The 18,012-nt window shown below is 47.4% G+C and overlaps 1 protein-coding gene across 3 annotated transcripts in view; it reads left to right on the top strand.

Annotated features, from left to right (window-relative positions):
- Nucleotides 1–18,012, top strand: part of GRM2 (glutamate metabotropic receptor 2) — a 107,153-nt gene that overhangs the window by 43,415 nt on the left and 45,726 nt on the right. For 2 of the 3 annotated variants that reach the window (XM_077325884.1, XM_077325885.1), the window contains one exon: nt 12,148–12,883. The exons of the other annotated variant lie outside the window; for it this stretch is intronic. In XM_077325884.1, the coding sequence (XP_077181999.1) occupies nt 12,413–12,883 (471 nt within the window). In that variant the 5' untranslated portion in view covers nt 12,148–12,412. The remainder of the gene's footprint in view (nt 1–12,147; nt 12,884–18,012) is intronic. 3 annotated transcript variants of the gene reach the window in all.

Genomic DNA, 18,012 nt, shown 5'->3' with positions numbered 1-18,012 from the left:
AAAACCTCACATTCTTTCTTCCAGGCACTGATGGGAAACAAATATAAATTTATATCAGCAGTCAATAAATATAATAGTACATACCACATTTCAAGCCCTGTAGAGAAGGAGCTCCCCAAATGCGGAGTGCTGTATCCTGCATTAACCCTCTCTGGGAAGGCACTTCCTTATACACAATAGCCTGTCTCCAGCCACACATTTCAAAGACTTACAGGCAAGTAAGATTTCTTAAGAGGTGGATATATTCACAGGACCTTCCCTCCCCCTGCAGAATCCCCCATGTTGCCCTTCATGCTGTTGCTGAGAGTCTGCTGACACCAGGGACAAAACTTAGGGATATTCCATGGGCTGCAGGGGGAGAGGTGAATTGGTGGAAATTGCTGCCTTCTCTTAAGACAGCTTAACCTTAACATCTAGAAACTGTGGGGTTGGACCACTAGAACTGCATGTAAACAGCCATATCCTATGATGGGGGTTAATTGCATGCGCTTTGACGGCACGGACCACCACGGCTACCCACTGGTTGTACACATAGTGGAAAAAAACAAAAGCATATTCAACAGATGTGACTATCTACCAACAGATTTCAAGCTCCTCCCTACCTAGAAGTGCTTTCCATGTTGGAGATAACAGACTATCTGAGACAGTCCTTAATGTGCCGTTGTCTGTGTCCTCCTCACCATTCATAGGTCAGACAAAGAGGCCGGGCATTGCCGGAAGATGCAGGGCTCACAAGGGTGGAGAGTTGCAGCTTTGGAATCTGGGAAGGTGCTCTTAGCCATCACTGTAATGAGACGCTGCAGGACATGAAACCAGAATGCCCAAGGTGGGCTGACCTCTCTCTCAGAGGAGAGAACCAAACCATTGCTCATTTTGCATGATATCTTAGTACAATGAAAATGCAACTGCCCAGCTTTTTCTCTTTTATTGTCTTTTTTGCCTTCCAAACATATTTGGAGATAACTAGCTAGGACAGGATACTCAAGCTGCTCCCAAACGTCTGAAAGAGACATCATTCCTCAGTGTTTGTTTGCCAGCAGACCACAGGACAACCTCTCCACTGGGGGGGGGGAGTAAAAATAAGGGTAATGCAACAATTTATTAGACATTAATCTCAAATTTGATTTTTTTTTTGTTTGCAAAGTTTGAGTATCAGGATCAGCCTCAGCTCACAAGTGCTGGATAAGTGAAACAGGAAAAAGGGGTTAATGGGGGGGGGGCAATGAACAGATACTTTGGGTCAGGGGGGAATTTCTTCATCAGCCCATCAAGCTGAAATTGGCAGTGCTTCCCTCTTGCTTTGTTCCCCAGGCAGGCTGAAACCTGAGGAAATCCAAGGATGTTTCCCCTGAATAGTCAATCAGATCTCTCCCCACCTCCCCCTATGACAGGATCTATCCGAGCTGTGAAGGACACCCTGGCAGCAGATGGGCAGAAGCGGGTAATCCGTCCATGACGGCTCGGACATGCCTTGAGAACTTTTGCAATGCTGTGAGACAGGATTGGATAGGCTTGTCATTCTTGGTTCATAATGCAGAAATTTATTTATTTATTTTTTAACAAAAAAGGCTTGCAGACAGCAACAAAAGGAGAAGAGAGGCAAGTGGATAACCTCTCCTCTTTATCCACACATTTTGAGTGCACTTCCTCCTTGAGCACTTACAGTTTGCAAAGTGCTTTCTTCTCTGCTTCCCAGGAATGGCTCCTCAAGGCACACTTGCCCTGGAAATGGAAATGGAAGAAGACTTTAGACCTATACCCATGTTTGCTCACCAGTGTTCAGGGCCTGCCTGGAAAACAAACTTGATCTTAAACTACACCGAGAGATTTTCAGAGACATATGCAAGCATATATTTATTTAGGACATTTCTATGCCATCTTCCCACCCAAACAGGGTCCCCACAAACATTTCAACACCACAACATCAGGATTTAAAAGAGAGTATATAGGAACATGACCAGAATTTCCCCATCGAAAGGCAGGACACAACGCCGCTGCTGTGCCCCCCCCCACCCGCCCCCTCCCCAGTGAGTTGGCGGTGGTGGCAGACACTCCCCCTCCCCAGTGAGTTCTTCGCCCCCCTGCCCCCCGCCCTCCACGCCCTGCCCCCTCCCCAGTGAGTTCTTCGCCCCTGCTCCCCCCTCCATGCCCTGCCCCCCACCCTGCCCCCTCCCCAGTGAGTTCTTTGCCCCCTGCTCCCTGCACTCCACGCCCTGCCCCCTCCCCAGTGAGTTGGCGGTGGTGGCAGACACTTCCCCTCCCCAGTGAGTTCTTCGCCCCCCTGCCCCCCACCCTCCACACCCTGCCCCCTCCCCAGTGAGTTCTTCGCCCCCTGCTCCCCGCCCTCCACGCCCTGCCTCCTGCCCTGCCCCCTCCCCAGTGAGTTCTTCGCCCCTGCTCCCCGCCCTCCACGCCCTGCCCCCTCACCAGTGAGTTGGCGGTGGTGGCAGACACTTCCCCTCCCCAGTGAGTTCTTCACCCCCCTGTCCCCTGCCCTCCATGCCCTGCCCCCTCCCCAGTGAGTTCTTCGCCCCCTGCTCCCCACCCTCCCCGCCCTGCCCCCCGCCATGCCCCCTCCCCAGTGGGGGGGCTCCCTCACATGTTCGGCGGCGGCAGGCACTTCCCCGCCCCCTGCCCCCTCACCAGTGAGTTCCTCAGGCAGCACCTCCTTCTCCTCCTCCTCCTTCTTCTTTGCCAACTTGCACTCGCTGCCCCTGCCCCCTTTTACCTCATTCCCGCAGCCCGCGCCATCGCTGCATGATGGGAAAGGTGGCACCTTTCTCTCTCTCTCTCTCTCTCTCTCTCTCTCTCTCTCTCTCTCTCTTTCTTCCCCCCGCCCTGCACGGCATGCAGCGGACCAAAAAAATATTTAAAATGTTCATTTAAAAAAATCGGGACATTTTGAGAACGTCAAGGGACGCGGGGTGGATTCCCCGAAGTCGGGGCGGTCCCACCAAAAGTATTAGATCTGGTCACACTAGTATATAGAAAATATTTAAACTATTCAATAACTACAAACACACAACACATATATCACAACCAGGGAGGAGGGCCAATAACAATTGTGGGGAGTATGCCAAACAAAACCAAAAAAGTCTTCATCAATAAGGGAAGACAATGCTAGAGCAAGACAGATGAATCTCTCTGGGATTGAAATTCCAAAGTTATAGTGCCACAATCAATAAGACCCTCTCTTGAATTGCCACCTGTCTAGCTTCATCCAGTGGGAATACACAAAGCAGGGTCTCCAAAGATTACTTGAGCAGATGAGTAGGTTCCTATGGGAATAGGCTGTCCTTCAAAATATGTTGGTCCTAAATCATGTTGGGATTTAAAAGTCAATACCTTGAACTGGACCCTGAAGCAAATTGGAAACCAGTGTAGATGAAATAATACTGGAGTGGCATGATTCCTACAACCTACTCAATCAACATTCTGGCTGCAATTACAGCTTCTAGACAGTCTTCAAGGGCAATCCCACATAGAGCAGATTACAGTAATCTAATCAAGGTGTAACCAGGGCATGCATCACAGTTGTGAGATGGACTATAGATGGCTCACCAAAACTGTTGAAAGGCATCTCTGGCCACTGCTGCTGCATGCTTATCCAAAAGGAGGCCCAAGTCCAAGTCCAAAAGGAGGCCCAAGTACCCCCAAGCTATATACCTTGACTGATTCTGACTTTGTTTTTTCCGTTGTGGATCCTGCTGAATTCAGTCCAATTTGAACTTGGGTCTTCCTCCCCCCCCCCCCATTGAAACAGAAAGTGTTCTGCACTTGATTGGGGAAGCTCAGAACAGGAAGGGGAGCCAAGTGCAGCAAGAGTCTCTTTTAGGGCTGTGCGAGCTGGCTGCCAAAGCAGCTGTTCCCACCTGTAGCAGTCAGTGCTGCGGGGCGGGGGGGGGGAGGCACAGGTGCCGGCGCACTGGGTGACACACACACGTAGGTGCAGAGCTCTACACCTGCGTGTGTGCATCACCCGGCGTGCTTGCGCCTGTACCTGCACCTGCACCTGCACCTGCACCTGCACCTGCACCTGCACCTCCCCCCCCCTGTGGTAGGCCACTGGCTACTATGGGCAGGAATGGCCGCTTTGGCAGCCAAATCGCACAACCCTAGACTCTCTTTCTTTTCTTGAACGAGGGGGAGGGGATGATTGGAGACAGCAAATACAAGAGGCAAATCTCTGCTGAGAGAAGTTAGGGCTTCTGGAGCGCAGTCACTTTAAGAAAGGGAGGGAAGCCTGAACCAGGAAGTCTTTGAACTGATGCCCTGGCCAATCCGGGAAGACTGCTTTGCTATGAGGTAGGGAGAAGGAAGTTAATTCGCAAAAAGGAGAAATCTGCATACTTACTGAAGATGATTTTTTCAAATATTGAGGCTTATATCCACTTCTGGATATTGCAAGGGAAAGGTAGCACCCATAATCAAAATGGAAATCGAATTCAGTGTAGACGAGAGGAATTTATTCAATCTGCGAATGGGTAAAAAAGTCGCATGAAGACTACACTCTGGTCTTTTACAGGAACATTGCTCCTTAGTGACTAATAGGAGCCCTTTCCCCTTTCCTTATCACTGGGAAATTTTGCCCTATTTGGCAACTTAGATAGGTGTTAGTTATACCTTTGTGAAAGACTGTGATGGGGCCAAGACCTAGTGCTTAGCCTTTTCCACCTGTACAAGCCAATCAAGAAGTATCAGGACCTCGCAGGCAAAAAATGCATTGAATTGCAAAATGCACAGTATGTTTATTTAGCCTATGACATTTCAATGCCAAACTTAGCTGTGTACAATATAAGCACCTCCCAGAAACAGACATACACATGCACTGCATACACATTCACAATAACAGGTAGGTGCGCAGACATTTCTCTCCTCCACCTATCTGAGTTTGATACCTCTGGCTGAAGGAATGTTTCACTCAAAGAACAAATAGTCTTCCCTTTGATATACATGCAGATCAGGCCAGTGGATGCGAAAGTAGGCAGTTACTTCCAGAGTAGGTTGGACTGTGTTATTTTTACACTGTGCAATTTTACTTTTCAGTTGCTGCAAACTGCAATTGTGGAAACATTAACACTGATTTAGTTCAAGCTGGGAATTGTTCTGTAATGCTTGCAACATATAAATTGACATTTTTAATTGCAGGCTATCAGCTGGTCTGTTAAGAAGATGGTGACAGCAGTTATTTAAACTTCCCTGCACACACCTGGTGTGCTGCTGCACTTAAACAGGTGTTTTGGTGCCTTTTGATGTAAGCCTGAGGGTATATTTTAATGGCTTTTAAAGGATGCTCATTGCATTTAAAATTCTATACAAAGACATTTCTAAGCTACATTTTCCTTGTTAAATTTCTTGTAAGGAAAAAGGTGGCCATGGTTCCTTTGCTGTTGTTGGTATGCTCTCAGAGTGGCTATCGATAGTTCATTCCACTAGAAACCTGAGTATGATCCTCAATGCCTCCCTTTCAATGGAGGCACAATCATGAGAATAGTGGGGCAAGCTTTCTACCATCTGCACCAAGCCAAGCTACTATCGCCCTACTTGGCCCCGGAACACCTAGCCACAGTGATCCATGTGATAGTCACCTCTAGACTATTATTATTATTATTATTATTATTATTATTATTATTATTGTTATTATTATTATTATTATTAGAATTTTTTCCCGCCACTCTTAGTGAAGCTGGCTCGTGGCAGGTTACAAGATAAAAAATAAAAATACAAATCCTCTAAAAACCCCGCTAAAATTACAACAATTAACAAAATACAGAATCCAAGAACAAGCATGGCGGCAAACCAACCCCCCACCTATCCCCATTGGGGACTGGGGGAAACTGCTGACCACCAACTGTTAAAATGTGGTGGAATACCTTCCTGTAGATTTCTGCAACTCACTCCTCGCAGGCTGACCCTTAACTTTGATCCAAAACTGCAACTGATTCAGAAGGTTTCAGCCAAGATCTTCACAAGTACTCTGTGGAAGTCCCACATCAGGCCTGCTCTCCACCAACTGCACTGTCTCTCAGTTGAAATAAAGATCAGGTCTTGGTAATCACCTTCAAGGCCATACGTGGTCTGGGCTCAGTATACCTGAGAGACTGTCTCTCTGCTTAGACCCTCCCCCCCCCCTCCCAAAGAGCCCTACGCTCTGCCACGTCCAACTGACTGGTGGTCCCTAGCCCCAAAGAAGCACATCATACTCCAACTAGGGCCAGAGCTCTTTATGTATTTGAAAGGTTGTCACTTGGAGGAGGGCAGGATGCTGTTTCCGTTGCCTGCAGAGGAGAGGACACGCAGTAATGGGTTTAAGCTACAAGTACAACAATATAGGCTAGTTATCAGGAAAAAAAAATTCACAGTCAGAGTAGTTCAGCAGTGGAATAGGCTGCCTAAGGAGGTGGTGAGCTCTCCGTCACTGGCAGTCTTCAAGCAAAGGTTGGATACACAGTTTTCTTGCATGCTTTAGGATGCTTTGAGCTGATCCTGTGTGGAGCAGGGGGGTGGACAAGATGGTCTGTGTGGCCCCTTCCAACTCTATGATTCTAGGATTCTATGATTCTACCTTGTTAGCAGTCTGGCAATTACTGGAGCAGCTATCTGTCTTGCCTTTCTCCATTGCTGGCTTGGTTAATGGGCTTAAGTTGATCTGTTTGGCAAGTCAGCTTCAGCCTCCGAGAAAGGGAAGTATAGCCCCGACCACTTTTTACTCTGCCCCTAGTGGATGCAGTCAGAAAGACATTAAAATAAATGGAAAGGTTGGATGCAGGGACCCTCCAGCTGATTTGGCCCCCTGCCCCTCTCTGTTGGCAGTATTGGAAGCAACCTGCTGAACATGTGCCAAATGGGTTAATAAGCAGTTGCACTAACCATCAAAAATCAGTTTTCTGTTTGTGTTTGTCAAACAGAACATGAGCAGAACTGGTGGGTGTTTAAGCCTCCCTGATGGTTAGAAGTAACTATGAGGAATCCCAGCCAGTCTAGGACCAATCCCCAAAAGTGTCATTCCAAGCGGCCATTTTATAGAGGCACAGAGCTGATTATGGCCTGTTTAATTCATCACAATTCAACTAGCCTAGCTAGGGATTTTAAAAAGTATACAGAACAACAGTTAATCCAGATCAGTTGTAAAGGACTGTGTCATATTTTGAGGATCACGTTTTAAAGCTGTGCCTGTTTTTTAAAGAGAGAGTGCTCAACCCACTCTTATCCACACATTTTGAACATGTCATTATCCCTTTAAAAATAATTGTTGTGGTGGCAGCATTTTAAAACTAATTGTTGCTGACTTTGCTTTTGAACATCTGCGAGTTTGATTGACTAATGATTAAAGCAAGAATGAAAACACACAGAAACATTCCCCGCTATTTACAACACATGCCGTGCACCTAAAATGAGAAGGCCTTAGAAAAGTGAGGGGGAATATTCCTTTCGTCCTTAGGAGTGGACTATATTGGTTAGTTTTCTATGAAGCTAGATTCTTACTCTGATGAGCTAAAAAACATTAATAAAAAGCACCTGTTTGTAGCAAGAGGGGGAAAACTGGATACCAATTTTGAAGACTAATTGTGCTCTACATCATTTCATATCAATTCCTGTGATCTTGTGTATCCACCTGATTTCTGTTGAAGGCTCTTACTGCTGACATTCAGAGCTATGGCTAATAACATGAATTAAGTACTACAATCAAATATATGGCAGTCATAAACATAGGGCTTATAGGTGTACATCTGCGGTCATCCACAGAGGCCCTATTCCAGGTTGTAGCAAGGAGTTGGCTGCAGGTGAATAAATTCCCATCTCTGCAGCATATGTGAAAGCTGTAGTCGGAGGATTCCCAGCAAGGTTCAAAATCCTGCTTTTGCATATTGTTACAATTTAATTGTCCCCCCATGTGCATTTTAAGAGCATGGTTACTTTTAAGGGTGCCAGGCTGCCTCCATTCAGGTTAAGTGACAAAATCCAGTTAAAAAGATGAATTAGGTAAAGGTTTCTGAAAACTCACAAAAGCATCTTAGAAGAGGCAGTCCTCCTAATATGGTGACAAGTGTGATACAACTGAAATGTTTTCCCTGCAGAAACAAGCTTGTTCACATGCCAGTTTGCAAAGATTTAAATCAGTCAGCTAAAACCATTCATAATGAACTGAATGACTTCAGATGGGTGAAAATGCAAGTGACTTTTTATGGGGGTGGGCACTACCCGGCAGCTGCTGCAGCCTTGGCGTCCCGACTGGGTCCACTGTCATCCCATGACCTTTCCTTCCCCCACTGCTTGTTCTTTCACTTTACTCAGTCGGGGGATCTTGGCAAGAGACCAAAGCAGGAAAAGTATCGCCCTACGGTTCACCATCACTGTAGTAAGGGTCACACAGGAACCTGCAGCAGCAGCCAGTAGCTCCTTATCGTCTGGCTACAATTGTAACCGCTCTGGCCAGTTGCCTGCCTCCAGAGCAGTCCATGGATGAAGAGTGGCAACTATCCCTTCTCCTCTGCACTGTTACTGTCCACTGGGTCACCTAGACAGTGAGGGATGGACTAGCAATGGCAGCTGGAAGCAACCCTGCTGCTGCAGGCACACTCATCCATCTTCAGGGCAAGAGGATTCGTGCCTGCTCTCAGGGAGGCTGGCTGGCCTACACTCACACCTGGCTCTGCAACTGTTCCTGGTGCTCCTTAAAATGGCACCCATGATTGTTAGTTCTCTCCATCCCCTCACACCCCTCTGAACACCTTTCCGCACCGGGATCCTTGTAGCAAATTGTTTGCTGAACAAAAAATCGCCATTTAAAATAGTGGAATTCGTCGTTATGCATACCTGCCTTTGTAGTGGAATCCAGTTGCATTTATATCGTTTCCCACAGGCTTCCGGTCTCGGCAAAAATCGCTAGAAAGGAAGCGCTATTGCCGAGCTCATCCCGCCCCTGGCCATCAAGCAGCCAATGGGCGGCCGTTAGCATGCTCCCAAACAGCCCCTTTCCCTTTAAGGAAGTTTAAAAAACACACACACACACCGTTGCAACGAATATGCGTTGCTTCATTGCAACAGAGAGACCCATCCAGCTAGCAGGTGGTGTTTGAGCTGCCGTTTCATTGTTGCCACGCTCCCCCCGAGTGAAACCCCCCCCCCCTCACGGGCCCGATTTTCGGCTGAAAACAGTGTGAAAAGTAAAGGGAAAATACATCAGCAAACGGGCTTCTCTGTTGTTTGTGCTTAGTGACTGTAAACAGCTCTGGGGAGGGACTGCAGCCGGGGAAGCCTCACTGGCTAAAAGGTGGGTCGCTGGTGTGTTGATCTCCGCTCGCTCGGAGAAAAAAAAATGGCGATCGCTTCACTGGAAGATCAGAGGAGAGAGCCAGGGGGAGGGACTTTGTAGAAACCACAACAATGGTAACACAGAGAACTTTCCCGCTAGTGTTGCAGATTGGTTGCAGGAGTGTAGCACTTTCCGGAGGGTGAATCGACTTTTGGGGATTTCCCTGAAAGCGCTACAACGAAGCGCTTTTTGCGGATCGGTTTCAGGTGTGTGGCAGATTGTCAATGACGTTGTGCATAATGGCAAATCAGTAGCGTTTTCAATTGGCAACCATTGTGCGATTTTGAAGGAGTGCGGAAAGCCCCCAAGTTACTAAGCCAAAAGCAAAGCTGTTACTTCATTATGGTTAGGTACTTATTCCAGTAGTGCTCTTCTGGGGTACTGGGCGTATCTTCATGGCTTTATCTTATTTCCTTGTTTTAGGCTTAGAGTGTGTCCTCAAGAGATTTGGTAGTTTGGTCCTTAAGACATCATTTTACACTATGCTTGGGGAGAAAGGAAAAGAGGGGGGAAATTTACTGACAAGAATTCTCACCCCTTATATAGAACATCTATATAAAGGGTGAGAATCCTTGTCCCTTGACCACTCCCCCCTCTCAGAGACCCAGACTCCCTCCCCCCCACTCCCCACTCCCTTTCCCTCCATACCTTTGTGGCTCCTGGGCACCATGCTGCTGCTGTCAGTCTTCCGAGGCTGCTCCTGCTCTCCAGAGGGTGGGAGCAGCCTCGGAAGACAGGAGGCCATGGTGCCGGAGCAGTGAGCCCCGGCACTGAGCCCTACTTGTTGCTCTGGTGCCATGGCCATTGGTGAGTGTCTTCTGAGGCCGCTGCTCGGAGGGTGGGAGTGGCCTCGGAAGGCTGGCAGCGGTTGGTGCCGGAGCAACATGCGGGGCTCATTCCTCTGGTGCCACCGCTGCCCTGGGCCATCTACAGGCCCACTCCCTAAGGTGGGACAACGGCATTATCGTTTCCATTATAGGGACAGTGCCAGTATATGTTCCACATCAAAAAGAAAAGAGAGAGGAAGGAAAAGGGCATGTAATTCAAAACACAAGGGAAAGAGATGGGCAGGCTGGAAGGTTGGCAGAATTATAGGGTGGTGGTATTTGGTTTGTTTTTACTGGGTTTTTTAATAAACACACACTGACAGCCATAAGTATTTGGGAGCCCTGGGTGGAAAGTTAAAATTGCAACTCCCACACCCAGCAGATTTTTCAGGCAGCAGCTCATAAATAATCCTGGTCAATTCAGCCGTGGTAGAGAAATGCTGTATTCCTCACCATACCTCCCTCTGTCTCCAGCAAAGAGCCTCTTGCAAATTTTGCAAGGAAAGTGCTACCCAGTGAACTGTGTTGCTCTTGGAAGCCACCTACAGTTGCCTAATGATAGAACTGCCCCTCCACACATGTATGCATACACAAGCATCTCCCTTCCAATCCGGCTCCCGGTTTCTATGGTGACAAGGAATCCTAGAAAGCCGCAACTCAGAAGTATCTTCCTTTGAAGCAAGGGTGCCAAGATCAGCATCCTTAAAAACACTGAACAATATGAGGATACAGACTTGGGAGGTTCTGAAATGAGCCATCCATGAAGGGTGAGATGAGATTTAAAACTGTGACTTCTAAATCCGAACTCATTCTCATAGCCGCTCTACCACACCAGTTCTTCCCGGAATATCATGTACTGCATCAAGTTAGTCCTATTTATTTCTTATAGATGATTTGTACAAGTTGTGCACATTTTCAGTACTTTTTTTTTGACAGGATGTCATCACAGTGACACAGAATTTGGCCACAGTTTATAGGCCATGAGCCTGCAGTCTTGTTTTCTAGAGCATATTCCAGTGGATTGATACTTGCCAAAGGGCTAGAAAAGAAGGAAGTGCTTAAAAAAAATATCAGGGGGGCGGGGAGAAGGGAGAACTGCTTTCGTCAGCAAGAGAAAAGGAGGCAAAGGCAGAGAGGCTTGGGGCAGGGTGAGGCAGGGTTGCTACCATGTAGCCTGAAGAGTGGGCCCAAATTTTCAGCAGGGTTCATTAGCTTCTGAATTAGATTTTGCTGTGAATAGGAATCCTGGTGAGCCAACAGCCAATGAGGGAGGATACAGAAGATGGGTCTGGTGGAGACAGGGGCAGGAGGAACAACCACTAGAACGTCTCCTGCAGTCGCTGGAGATTTAGAGATTCGTGTTTGGACTGCCTGGCACCATGCCTGTTTTAATACTCCTTAGGGATTCTTTTCCTTCCATAGAATGGCAGCTTTCCAGCTGCTTAGGGGCATGAGATCAAAATCTGAAAACAAAGGGGAAACTTGAGCTAAATGTGTCATCTTCTCAGCTCTATGAAACTGCAGGGTTCTGAAGTATGCCCATTAAGTTCCACACTACGATGCATTCCGGAAGAAAAAAGAATACTTTGAAATAACCCGTGAAAATACGGGACATCTGGTATCCATTCTCTACCAGCTTGCGGGAACAGAATGCAAATGACTCAGATATTCACTGCCTGCATCCTAACTGTACCAGAGAGACATATTCCCTGAGGCTATCCCATGCACACCAGGAAGCCTTCTCTAGCCTACCCTAAGGGAACACCACTTTCTGTTTCGTAGACAGTGATTTTAGTATCTAAGTGTTACAGAGTGACTGGTTGTGGGATTCCCCACTAGGAGTGATAGCATCTGTAGACTCCTACAGTTTATCATAAAGGCACTGATCCAGAGCATAAAGACATCTTTTGCCTCTTGGCTATTTATACTGTAACTAACTAACTCTCTCTCTCCCCTTCCTCCCTCCCTCTCTCTCTCTCCCCCGCCCGCTTCCCATTCCCACAGGTGCTGTAAGTTTCCTTCTGCAAAAGGGCTGGTGAAAGCACATCCACTCTCCATACCAATGGTTGTTTTCACTGGGATATACCTGAGGATGAACTTTCCTCAGGGAGCCACTGAGCTAACGCTGTTATTTCCAGGAGATGCCAAGTAGAACTCTCTCTCTCGTTCTCAACTGCCACATCCAATGGTAGGCCAACAGAGGCCTTTGCTCTGACTAGAGTGACCTGGTGGTTCAGATGACCTTTTGTTGCCCTCTTGAGGCAACACAATGGCATTCTCTGCCACCATATGGATTCTACTGTTCTACTCTGTAGCATGTCACATCAATAGCCAGAATCCCAGCTACAATGTGGCACCCAAAAAGGAGATCAGTTTGGAAGGTGACCTGGTTATTGGGGGCCTCTTCCCTGTTCACGAGAAAGGTAGCCCTGCAGAGGAATGCGGCAAGATCAATGAACATCGTGGCATCCAACGTCTTGAAGCTATGCTGTTTGCCCTAGACGAGATCAACAAAGACCAACATCTTCTCCCAGGCATCACTCTGGGGGCCCACATCCTAGACACCTGCTCCAAGGACACATATGCTCTAGAACAGTCACTAGATTTTGTCCGTGCCTCCCTCACCAGAGTGGATGGCTCTGAGCACATCTGTCCCGACGGATCCTATGCCATCCATGATGATGTACCCACAGCTATCACAGGAGTCATTGGGGGCTCCTACAGTGACGTCTCCATCCAGGTATTGTGAACAAAAGATAGTGGAGGGGCAGAGATAAGTGTTTAAAACCAGAAGTTCCTATGTTCAGGGTCTTATGGTACTTGTATCTCACCTTTCTTCCATCATTACTGTTAAGGCAGAACACACAGTGTTTCCTGGAGGTCTCCAGTCCAAACACCGACTAGATGCAGACCTACTAGCTTCAGTGAGGCTGCCTTATCATGTGCCTTCCAACGACATTTGGGGGCCAGCCATGCTGGGCAACCTCATATCAGAGAGGTCAGCCCAAGGAACTAGAGTGATGATAAAGGAAAGCAATAGTGAAAACAGAGAGAAAGTACTACTCTATTTCCTTTCAATGGGTTGTAAACTATAAACAACTTTAAATTATTTTCCTTAGTGTACTTGCTCAGTAGTGTTAGGCAAGCTATTATCCTACATTATGGGGATAAAACTGTGGCATTCTTACAGGGATGATCTGAAGGCTTCTTAGGTGGCCCACGAAAGGACTGTTGATTATTTCAATACATCACAGCTTCTGTAAAATATAATAGAGTACCCTGTCTCAAATTTTACATCTCTAGAACATTACTAATTTTAGATTTTTCCCCCTGGTAGACCTTAATTGCCTCCATAAGGCCCCAAGGTCATCTCAACAACTTGTAGTCTTATATGGGAATTTAAAAGAACTGCAACCTAAACAGCAGAGTTTGTGGCAAGATGTGCAGACCAAGGTGGGCTACACCTGAAATGTATTTCTGGAAAGGGGTTGTGGACAGGTTGTCAGCTCTGTATATTCAGGATGCAGCAGCCAGTCATTGTGGATGGCAACATAAGATTTCGGACATGCTGGGAACAGATCTGTTCACGTGTGAAGTGAGTGCATTGAGTGCCTTTTTGTACCTAGGGTTTGTGGGTGTTTCTCAATGTCCCAACTTAGCTTTACTGACGTTTCCTGAGAGGCAGTGAAAATGATAATCACAGCCCGAGTCACATACCTGTACAAAGCTGAACGTCCTTTTTATAGCCTTCTCTGACCACCACCTCTGCCTTTGGGTCCGTCCCTCCCAACAAAAGCTTAGTGGAATGTGAGGCGTGCTAAAACAGGGACCATATCCCAGAACGTTCATATGACAGAGTAATTAGCTGCTGCTCGTGAGAAGCCCTGAGGATGTATTAATGCTATAATTAATGCAAATTAATATATCATTATCATGTACAGAGCCCATTGCTAAGAGAGAGGATGGAAAGCCACTGTTTCATTTGCAAAATGAGGCAGAGCCAGTATCCAGGGCTTTGCTGTTATATCTCTGGTCCTCTTCCCCAAAGCAGAACATGACAGGATGGCTATTTCATCCCGTGAAGCCCTTAACCTTCCAGGGAGACTAATTCATGCAAGCAAGTGGCGTGTGAGGGAGGCCTGCTTCTAGGGTTGTCAGCTCTGGGTTGGGAATACCTGGATACTTTGGGGGTGGAGCAGGGAGTGGGTGACTTCAATGGAGCATAATGCTATGGAGGCCATCCTCCAAAGCAGCCATTTTCTCCAGGGGAACTGATCTCTTTAGCCTGGGGATGAGCTAGAATTCCAGGGAATCCCCAGGTCTCATCTGAGGACTGACACCCCTACCTTCTTCAGTAACACCAGTCTTTTTAAAAAGAAGGTGCCACCCCATGCTGTTCATGCCTTTGAGTTCTGTCTCCTTGCGCGATGTTTGCTTCAGTCTTAGATTTGCCCCCAATTCCTTGGGCAGGAGGACCACAGGATATCTCTGAAGGCACCTGACACCAGAGCCGTCTGTCACTTGGTTTCCAACAGAGACTCCCTGGCCAAACTCCTCCTCTTGTCTCCCCTTTCCCTTAATGAAAAGACACTAACAGTGCACACAAGACAGGCTGCTGGAGTCAGCCTCTGGAACTAACAAGCCAGGGGCAGAGAGAGAAGAAGGCTTCTGTTTAGAGGATGACTCTGTTTAGAGCAAGACCTTACCAGTCTGTTGGCTGGGTAGTTTGTGCATTGGGTTTATACACCATCTCTAGCTAACTCTTGAGCAGAGGATCCAGCTGGCAGAAGGGCATTAAGGCTGCTACCCTGGGCCTGGCTGTGCCATGTAGCAGGGCTGGGCCCTGAGTGTCCTTCTTGGTGTAGTGGTTAAGAGTGCAGACTTCTAATCTGGCATGCCAGGTTCGATTCTGCGCTCCCCCACATGCAACCAGCTGGGTGACCTTGGGCTTCCCACAACACTGATAAAGCTGTTCTGACTGAGCAGTAATATCAGGGCTCTCTCAGCCTCACCTACCTCACAGGGTGTCTGTTGTGGGGAGAGGAAAGGGAAGGCAAATGTAAGCTGCTTCGAGCCTCCTTCAGGTAGAGAAAAGCAGCATATAAGAACCAACTATTTTTCTTCCTGTAGGTAGGAACGGTAGTCCCAGGGTAGGAACTGGGCTCCCCTGGCTTTCCAGCTCATTTCCAGACTGAAGAGATCAGTTCCCCTGGAGAAAATGGCTCCTTTGGAGGGTGGACTCCATAGCATTATGCTCCATTGAAGTTACCCACTCCCTGCTCCACCCCCAAAGTCCCCAGGTATTTCCCAACCCAGAGCTGGCAACTCTACTTTTAGGCCTGGCACCCCCCCCCCACACACACACACTTTCAAATGCAAAGTTGCACATGGCTCTTCTCACTTCTGGCTATTTAGGGCCAAACTACATGTTATGTTGGAAATCACTGGTTAAATTCCCCTCTCCGATGAATCATTGAACTGAAAAGCAGCTAGGGAAGGGGTGCATAAAGACTGAAGGGGATATTTAAAAACCCCAAGCTGTTTCTCTGGTTGAAAATGCTCTCTCCAGGATGCTTAAGCCTCTGGTGTGAAAAAGACATATTCTCAGAATGAGACTTCATGGCTCACAGTTGTCTGTGGCACCATGGCCCTCTTTCCAAAGTGCTTTGGCCCCAGTTCATTGGGCAGCTAAATTACAGCTAATTTCACTGGGGCATCTGGTGATGGGTCTCCAGCATCAAACATAGTTTGGCCTTTGGCAAGCTGGGATGAGCAGATGCAGAGCGGTCATCTTTCCTTGGCCCTCCTTTGGGACTCCACCCATTTATTCACCCTCCCCCCCTTTAAGGTTCCTCCATATAAAGTCTATTTGTTCCATTCTGCAATCAATTACTGAAGAACTGGGGCAGAATCTCTCTCCCCCAACCGCTTCCTTTTAAGAGGGGTGTGCTACGGAGCTATAAAGAAGAACACGGGGGGCGGGGACACCTTTTTAAGAAGAGCTGACAGGTTAGATAGGACAATATTTGTGGTGAACAAAAGATGAAAGTTAGAAACAAAGAAGAGGGATGAGTTCAAGCCCTGGAGGAAAAGGGATGTGGTGGCTTAAAGCAAGGAAAAGTTAACTGGGCATGAGAGGAGGGTGGGGGGCAAAGAGAAGGAAGGGAACTGATTATCAGCAGTAAAATCTGTTTGAAACGACCCTGGTGAGAACAAAAGGGTCACCTTGTTTTCCCACTTCGATGGCGCTTCTGGGCAAACAAAGTGAAGTGAGCAAGACCCCGACAGAGAAGGACAGAAAGCAAAACAGAGAGTTCTTAAAATCAAGGAACCAGAAGCTAAATTAACAGCCCAAAAGGTGGGTAAATACAAAGCTGTGCTGGGAGTCATACCAATGAGAGGAGGACAGGCTGGCAAGATAATTAGGCAGCTTATTAAAAAGATAAGCAGATAAATTGGCGACAGCGGCAGTCCCTCTCCGTAGAGCTCTGCAGTGGTGGCAATAACACAAAGGCATTTATTAATAAATCTGGGCTCCTCTCCCTCTCCGCTGTCCCCTGTGCTGCGCATCCCCTCCAGGCTGGAAGAAACCAGAGCGCTCTCTGTCCCTGGTTCTCTCCTGCCATCCCCCTGGGGTTGGCACAGTGAAAGCTGCAGATTTGATGCAGCTGAGACACTACGGTTCCAAACAGTGCAGCAGATTAACACCTTCCTGTTTCCCCTCTCAGCTCCACCAAGAATGGTTTCTGCAGTGGGTGGCTGCAAGAGAGAGTCTCGCCAGCAACAGTGGCAAGCTGCATAAATGCATCAGCCCCTACAGTCGAGGCATTCTCTCTTCCCCGTTTGCCCAATTAAATTAAGGAGGTGATTCTAGCCTCCCTTTTAAGCAGGCTGTAATTCTTTTGGGGCAGCATCAGGAGCAGAGTTCAGGGTCATAGGAGGACATGGGCCATGGTTTTGCATGCACAGTCTGGCTTTTGCTCTGATGACCATCAATGTTCGTATGTTAAAAGTTTTGTAAGAATGGTTCATTCATACAATGAAAATCAGAGTTCTCCAGCCTCTCTGCTCAAGGGATTTTCTATAAGTGCGTTGGATGTGGATGACCCCTTTAAATAGTTGCACATATGTTGGCTGGTCTGAGAGCTGGCCAAGGGGCGCAAAATAGCATAATCCTTGTGCAATGAGATACCTTACTCTTGTAAGAAACCAACCAACCTCTTGCTTGTTCAGCTGTGGTGTGTGACAACCAGCTCCCAAGTCAGGGAAACGTTTAAAAGGTTTGTGGTTCTTTTATTTGAGACCACAAATGAGTAACCTAGTCAGGTAAACAAGTTGTTACAGAACTAGTGACTTCTATGGATACTTTCAAGGCTGAACTATTTGGGGTAGGATCATTTTGAAATGCTGAGATGCAGTTTGATCTCTTCTCTTCAGTGGAACTTGGTGAACATTGTTCTGTATTGGCTGTGTACTGAGCCTCTCGAGTGGGGGTCCCCAATGGGGCACTCACCAGCACCTCTCCTGGTGCCCTCCAAGTAGATTTTAGAAACTGGTTGGAGCCAGTATGGATATTGTCCCGCAAGACTTTTGATTGGCCATTAGAGAACTGATTGGTTTTTCGAAACTGCCACTCCAGCAGAGGGATCTTCATTGTGTGGCTGAAGGTACTACGTGGGAGTTGTTTTGAGGCTGGCTCTGCCTCCTGCAGTAGCCTTTTTTGGCTGTGCCTAGCATACTCTGTCAGAATTCCACAGGTGACCACAGGTTCAACAAGAGGACTTTCATATAAGGGCATGTATGGATCTGTGTTTTAGTTCAGACCACTAGCAAATGATACCTTTGCTTATAAACTGACATACCGGTGGT

This window comes from Paroedura picta, chromosome 3, assembly GCF_049243985.1.
Source record: "Paroedura picta isolate Pp20150507F chromosome 3, Ppicta_v3.0, whole genome shotgun sequence".
NCBI lineage: Eukaryota > Metazoa > Chordata > Lepidosauria > Squamata > Gekkonidae > Paroedura > Paroedura picta.
Note: the sequence above shows the minus strand (reverse complement) of the source record. Positions and strands in the feature narration are given on the sequence as shown.